The sequence below is a fragment of the Oncorhynchus gorbuscha genome, linkage group LG04 (genome assembly GCF_021184085.1).
Source record: "Oncorhynchus gorbuscha isolate QuinsamMale2020 ecotype Even-year linkage group LG04, OgorEven_v1.0, whole genome shotgun sequence".
Classification (NCBI taxonomy): Eukaryota; Metazoa; Chordata; class Actinopteri; order Salmoniformes; family Salmonidae; genus Oncorhynchus; species Oncorhynchus gorbuscha.
Window position 1 is genome coordinate 2,934,283 of NC_060176.1, and position 7,510 is coordinate 2,941,792.

Below are 7,510 nucleotides of genomic sequence, written 5' to 3' on the forward strand. Positions count from 1 at the left end.
CAGTGTTTCATGTTCTGAGGGCTTGAGAAGTCGAGGGCTATAAAGACCCTTTGATGGTTCAGATATACAATGCTATACACGCTTACCTCCATCACTCACTCCGTCTCCCCTCCTCCATCCCAGAGACTTTTGGTGACATTAAACAGTCACTCTTAGCCAGAAATCTACTCTGGGGCAGGGAGACATTGTATGGGAAGCAGGGAAAGGGGGTCAAACTCATTTGCTTGGGGTGAGTGCCGGCTAGTCAGAGAGCAAGGCTTGTGTGTACAGTGTGGGTCAGCAAGAGAGTGCTGATAGTATAAACAGATTGGAGAAGCAGCAGATAGTACTGCTCTTCCCATGGCTCAGGGGTGTGTGTGTGAGAATAAACATGATAAAAGTGTATATCAGATGGAAAGCCAAAACCGTTAAAAGCTGGCATAACGGAAACTAGTAGCGATCATCAAGATGAGATAGTGACTCTTGAATAACAGTCTCAGTCACTATCTGATCTCATCTTGATGGGGCAGGCCTCATGCTCCACATCTCGTCTCCCCGATACACTTCTCAGAATAGAAAGTGCTGACTTGTGTAACAAGATACAACTGCAGCGTCCTAGAAGGTTTGCTGTGGCTACATGTAGAGAACAGCAGTAACCACAGCTTTGTATGTGATGGTGACTAAAGTGCCATTAGTTAAGAGGTGTCGGTCTCTGTCCGTACATCTCATCCTGGTAGACAAGGATAAGACCGAATGTTTACGGCCCTGGTCTAATCCCGCCCCCTCACTGACAGACACGTCTCATTGCTGTAGCGTCACCGAGCGTAGGACTGAATTCTCTGGCTAGGAGAAAACACTGGATTTCCAATTCACCAGAAATACATTTAGCAAAAACTATTGAGACAAATGTGACTCCGTGAAAGACAAAGTTGTGTTTCTCACAGCAATGGCTGTTTTCTTAGAAGGCTTGCGGTGGCTGTGTAGAGAATAGCAGTAACCACAGCTTTGTATGTGACGGTGACTAAAGTACCATTAGTTGCATCTAGAAAAGCAGTAGCTGCAGTTGTGTAACAGGATACAAGTCAGCGCTTTTATTCTAAGAAGAGAAGAGACAAGATGTGGAGCCTGAGGCCTGAGGCCTGCAAGACCATGATGGGGAGATGAGGGGTAGTGTGTAGGCTGATAAACACTTCTGTGACCGTAACAAGAAGTCAGAAAGAGTTCTGAAGGCAAAGTGAAACCAAAAGGACTCCCAGTGTCTTCAGCATCCTGCAGTCTCTCACACTCACCTTTAACAAAAGACACTACTGGAACTCCATGACAAACTTTTTATTTAGAAAAAGACATAAATAACACACTATAGGGAACAGGGTGCATTTGCAATGCAGACCATGTCTAGTCAATTGGTCTGAAGCAGACATGCTTAAGATCATCTCACACTGTAGCACCACTGTCTGTAAAGCACTGAAAAACATTACATACCATCTCAGACACAGATAGAAACCTACACAGACAGACCAAGGATATTTAACTACAGGCCTGGAGGACCTGAGCACTTCTGGTTTTCATCATCTCAGAGTCTCTGGCCGGCCAATCAATTAGCAGGTAGAAAAGAATCGAGCAGTAATGTGGACCTCCGGGCCTGGAGTAGAAGAACCCTGTTTTATAAACCAGAAATGGATGTCTAACATGACGAGAGAGAAAAAGGTTTTAAAAAACTACAAAATAACAATGAAATCTGCCAAGGGGCAAAATGCAAAGATGGCAACTTAACATTTTTATTTCATATAAATATAATATATTAATGTATGTTTATTACACTAAAAAATATTCTTGCCACACACACACATTACTTGAAGTAGAAAGGCAAGAGGGACATTCATAAAAACAAGTCAGGACACCAAGCAGTGGACAAAATGATGGGGTTTGTCCCCAAATGCCACCCCATTTCTATATAGGTCAAGGATATTGAAATCTGGACCAACAAGCCAGTTCCACAGTTGATTTTCATTCCTCCCCTCTTACCAGGAATGGCTTTAGACCTGAGACACCAGTTGGGTGCCATTAATGATCAGGCAGAACAGAAAAGCAGGACTACTTCAGAACGTCAGGCCTGGATTTGAATAGCCCTGATATAGGGATGAAGTCCCCATTTGAGAAGCAGCCATCCACATCTAAATGGTCATCTTTGTAGCTGCACGGTCAAACAGAATGCAACCAACCATAGTAGTCCAGTTGTGGTCAACACAACATGTGGTCCCCTGTGCGCTCGCTTTGACTAAATACTAGAGTTTAATAACATAACAGCGGAAAGATATGCAAACTAATAATATTCACATATTCCATCATTTCAGAAGGCCTTTAGTTTGTTGTGGTACAGGTATGACTGAATCATAGAGTTGGTAATAGTTTAAGGTATTACTGCAGACTGAAAGATGTGGAAACATTCAGTTGATGAATGAAACTAAACCATGTAATGGAATCCTGCTTCAGTGTGACACATGGGCGTAACTCACCAGGGGGTGAAGGGGGACATGTCCCATCCACTATTCAAAAAAAAGATATTTTGGCCCCAACTTAGTCTCTCCCCCCACCCCTCATTTTCAAGACAGTGTTTTGCCCCTGTTGTGACACCATTTAACCCATTGAGGACCTACCACACGGCCATCACTTTGAAATGAGACTGATGATGCAGTAGGGCTTGTGCTGTGTGTTAGCGGACCAGGAGGAAGGTTAACCCTGCGATGCCCACGCCAGCAGCAGCAAACAGGGCAGTCTTCATGGACGAGTCCTGGTTCACCTCTCTTGCTGTGTGGAAGAACTTACAGAAGCCCTCCTAGAAGAGAGAGGATTAGATCGATATATTTTATTGAACACTTATTCAGGTCACGATGGTGTATCAAAGGACCAGGCTAGAGATCAAAATAAGGAAGTTAAGTAACTTAGTTCAATACTGCTCAAAAAGCCCCATTTCCTCTCGTTTTTTCAGACCGAGAGACAACTGTCTGCGGACAGTCCCTGCTATAACAGACCTGTGTCGTGATTAGTAAGACAAATCTCAAAATGTGGTTGTGTTCATCAGTCTATGTTGGTCTGATCCAGACCCAGCTGGTTGTGTTCATCAGTCTATTTGTTGTTCTGATCCAGACTCAGCTGGTTGTGTTCATCAGTCTATTTGTTGTTCTGATCCAGCTGGTTGTGTTCATCAGTCTATTTGTTGTTGTGATCCAGACCCAGCTGGTTGTGTTCATCAGTCTATTTGTTGTTGTGATCCAGACCCAGCTGGTTGTGTTCATCAGTCTATTTGTTGTTGTGATCCAGACCCAGCTGGTTGTGTTCATCAGTCTATTTGTTGTTCTGATCCAGACCCAGCTGGTTGTGTTCATCAGTCTTTGTTGTTCTGATCCAGACCCAGCTGGTTGTGTTCATCAGTCTATTTGTTGTACTAATCCAGACTAGTTTTTGAGTATTAACGATAGTTGTGTGCTTGGAGGTCACTAGACTGTTACGTTAGAGACAGTACATACGGCTGTTGGGACCAGCTGGCTAGAGAGGGGGGGGGGGGGGGGGGTTAATTCACAAAAGCAGTCAACAAATTGAGCTGCAGCTGTGTTGTTGCTACCCCAGCACTACAGTCCTATGTTGTTTTGGAGTACCCCAGTAACCCCACTACCCCTGATCCACTTTATATGACTATACTGGCTGTGTTGACCTTGTACAAACCCTCTTTAAAGTGACAGGTAGATCTTTGACCGCTCAGACAACCGGGGTTTATAGTCCACACCACAGTAAAATCACTCTGTATTGAGTGTATTGACTGAAGAGATATGCATTTATAAATCTACTGTGACACAACAGCCTACTGACATGTAACACATTACAAGTCAAACACCCATTTCTAATAAGCATTAAAAAGGCAAATTTGGTGGCCTCCCGGGTGGCGCAGCGGTTAAGGGCGCTGTACTGCAGCGCCAGCTGTCACACCAGAGACTCTGGGTTCATGCCCAGGCTCTGTCACCGGTTGCGACCGGGAGGTCCGTGGGGCGACAAACAATTGGCCTAGTGTCGTCCGGGTTAGGGAGGGCTTGGCCGGTAGGCATATCCTTGTCTCATCGCGCACTAGCGACTCCTGTGGCGGGCCGGGCACAGTGCGCGCTAACCAAGGTCGGCAGGTGCACGGTGTTTCCTCCGACACATTGGTGCGGCTGGCTTCCAGGTTGGATGCGCGCTGTGTTAAGAAGCAGTGCGGCTTGGTTGTGTTGTGTATCGAAGGACGCATGACTTTCCACCTTCGTCTCTCCCGAGCCGTACGGGAGTTGTAGCGATGAGACAATTGGATACCACGAAATTGGGGAGAAAAGGGGTCAAAAAAAGATTTAAAAAAGGCAAATTTAGGGCCAGTTCCCCCAGACACAATTTTCAAATGGGAATTAATCTCCATCGCTCTTCAATACAGAACTACATTGACACTTTTACAGTAATTTAAGTTATTTAGTAGACGCTCTTATCCAGAGCGATTTACAGGAGGAATTAAGGTTAAGTGCCTTGCTCGAGGGGACATTGACAGATTTTTCACCTAGTTGTCTCTGGGATTCAAACCAGCGACCTTCCCGTTACTGGCCCAACGTTCTTAACCACTACGCTACCTTCCGCCCCTAGACTTAATCTGTGTCCGGGAAACTGGCCCCCAATATTGTCATATTTCTTGTACCACAAAAATCCTGTGTTTTAAGCAGTCATTTCTGGATTAGACCTGAACATTGTGTTGGTAGTACAAACACAGCAGCCACATGGCAAGAAGCCACAAGGTGTCTGAAACAGACATTATTGACAATAGAAGGTGTCATTGTCCAACTGTTTCTCTTAGCTTGACAGAGAACTAGTGCTGCTGATATTAGCCCAGATTCCCATCTCTAATTCCCACCAGCTTAGTCAATGATCCTGTGTGTGTGTGTGCATATGTGTCCATAAGCGCATGTGTGTGATGCTTACTGCTCAAACCTACCCAGCCTTTGTTCTCCAGCATCCAGTCACTCTTCTCCTCTCCTAGGTAGTCTGCTATGGTCTCCGCCAGTGCCCTGCAGCTCTCCTTCCCCCCCAGCTCCATGCCATTACCCAGCCCCTGGTCTGTGTCCTCTCCCTGTAGTTCTCTCACCAGCACACCAGTGAAGGTGAACAGAGAGACCACCCTCCCCCAGTTCATCTGTCCATCTCCCACCAGCTCCTCCATCACCCTCCTCAGACAGGCGCAGGGGTCCGGCCCGCATTGGCACAGGAAGCTGTGTGCCAGGGCATGGAAGCGGGCCCGGTGCTTGGCCTCCATGTCCCGGGCCTGGCGCCGCATGGCTGCAGCCGAGTCGCTGGGAGGAGGACCAGGCGGGGCTTTCTGGGACCCACTGGCAGGGATAATACTGCAGACAGACAGGTAGTCCTCTGCTATTGCCAGGGTTTCTTTCCACAGCCCGCATGACATGGTCTACAGGAAGACATACAGTTAATACATTATCTATAGCCAGTATATCAGAAAGGGCCTCTGCTACAGTTTTTTCCACAGGCAGCACGACATGATAAATACAGGAAACACTATCATTACATTATCACATGCAGTTAATTTCTCACAGCCCACACTGCAGGGGCTAGACTATAGAGGAAACACTGCTACAGTTTTTTCCACAGGCAGCACGACATGATAAATACAGGAAACACTATCAATACATTATCACATGCAGTTAATTTCTCACAGCCCACACTGCAGGGGCTAGACTATAGAGGAAACACTATCAATACATTATCACATGCAGTTCATTTCTCACAGCCCACACTGCAGGGGCTAGACTATAGAGGAAACACTATCAATACATTATCACATGCAGTTCATTTCTCACAGCCCACACTGCAGGGGCTAGACTATAGAGGAAACACTATCAATACATTATCACATGCAGTTCATTTCTCACAGCCCACACTGCAGGGGCTAGACTATAGAGGAAACACTATCAATACATTATCACATGCAGTTCATTTCTTATCACAGCCCACACTGCAGGGGCTAGACTATAGAGTTCATTTCTCACAGAAACACTATCAATACATTATCACATGCAGTTCATTTCTCACAGCCCACACTGCAGGGGCTAGACTATAGAGGAAACACTATCAATACATTATCACATGCAGTATTTCTCACAGCCCACACTGCAGGGGCTAGACTATAGGGAAACATTCAATACATTATCACATGCAGTTCATTTCTCACAGCCCACACTGCAGGGGCTAGACTATAGAGGAAACACTATCAATACATTATCACATGCAGTTCATTTCTCACAGCCCACACTTCTTTCTATCAATACATTATCACATGCAGTTCATTTCTCACAGCCCACACTGCAGGGGCTAGACTATAGAGGAAACAACATATCAATACATTATCACATGCAGTTCATTTCTCACATCCCAACAGAGGTGACATCCTCTGTGCAGTTCATTTTTCTCACAGCCCACACTGCAGGGGCTAGACTATAGAGGAAACACTATCAATACATTATCACATGCAGTTCATTTCTCACAGCAATACCAAGACGAGGCTTGTACTCAAAACTGAAAGCAAAGCTACGTTTCCCAATGAGCTGCATAGACCACATAGCAAGCTTGAACTAATCTGTAAATAGAACAGTTGGCTCGGTAGCTTTGTAACTAGCTAGCTAAATAACTGGCTATGTGAGCAAGCCAGTCACAACTAATTTAAGAGCCCTTGAAGTCTGGATTAATTCAGGACGTGGCATGAAAGAAACAAGGGCTGTAGCTAGAGCTAATACGTTAGCTAGCTACAGTACCGTATAAAGAAAACTGAATTCACTTGAACATTGACATATTTGTACTTGCTAGCTTGACTGTCAAATCGAAGGCAAGTCACACACACCGCAATCTAGCTAGCTAAATTAGCTATCCAGCTAACGTTAAGTGATTGGATTGTTTTACATTTTCTTGTCAACATCAACATTGGAAAATAGATAACCAGTCATGGTTTGGATATGAGTAAGCAGGGCTTCTCGCGAACGTTAGACATTTCTGGCTAGCAGCTGAAAGCTAACTAGTGTAGTACTGATTGACACAAAGGACCAGAGAAACCAAGGCAGCGAACAACATCAGTGGCTCAAACCGCATCGATCCATTCACTCAATCTGTAAAACCGAAGCTTGACACGCTTATCCAAGAATAGTTCGAGTTGAAGAAAAATAAATCGCATATTCTAGGTAGGAAAAAGTTAACAAAAAGCTCACCCTCCCAGCGATCAGACTGCTTTCTCCACGTACAGACGGAAGGAGGATCGCTGTCATCAACCGTATTTCCGCCTCACCAGTCTCTCGCCAGACTTTATACTCACTAAGCAACGTCACAAAAATGGCATTTCCCTGAATGGTATTGTTCCGCTAGAAGAGAATCAGATGTAATGGAAATAACGTTACCCGTCTCCATATCATCATCCTCTTCGTCATTTCCATCGGATAAAACAAACTTGTAAGACACC

General features: G+C 45.2%; 1 protein-coding gene across 1 annotated transcript; it reads right to left on the minus strand.

Moving 5' to 3' along the window:
* Positions 1–1,293: 1,293 nt before the first annotated feature.
* bcl2l10 (BCL2 like 10) lies at positions 1,294–7,467 on the minus strand. Its single transcript, XM_046345576.1, has 3 exons — positions 7,263–7,467; positions 4,985–5,455; positions 1,294–2,815 (listed from the first exon to the last, which is right to left on the minus strand). The coding sequence occupies exons 1-3, from the start codon at positions 7,317–7,319 to the stop codon at positions 2,693–2,695; spliced, it is 651 nt and encodes a 216-aa protein (XP_046201532.1). The 5' UTR covers positions 7,320–7,467; the 3' UTR covers positions 1,294–2,692.
* Between the last annotated feature and the right edge of the window lie 43 nt (positions 7,468–7,510).

Bases quoted from the DNA above. Each gene is read 5' to 3' on its own strand.
- bcl2l10 (XM_046345576.1), bottom strand. From the start codon at position 7,319: ATGACAGCGATCCTCCTTCCGTCTGTACGTGGAGAAAGCAGTCTGATC. The intron at 5,456-7,262 runs GTGAGCTTTTTG...GTCTTCCTGTAG, and splicing joins GCAGTCTGATCGCTGGGAGG to ACCATGTCATGCGGGCTGTG. The intron at 2,816-4,984 runs GTAGGTTTGAGC...TCTCTCTTCTAG, and splicing joins TGCTGGAGAACAAAGGCTGG to GAGGGCTTCTGTAAGTTCTT.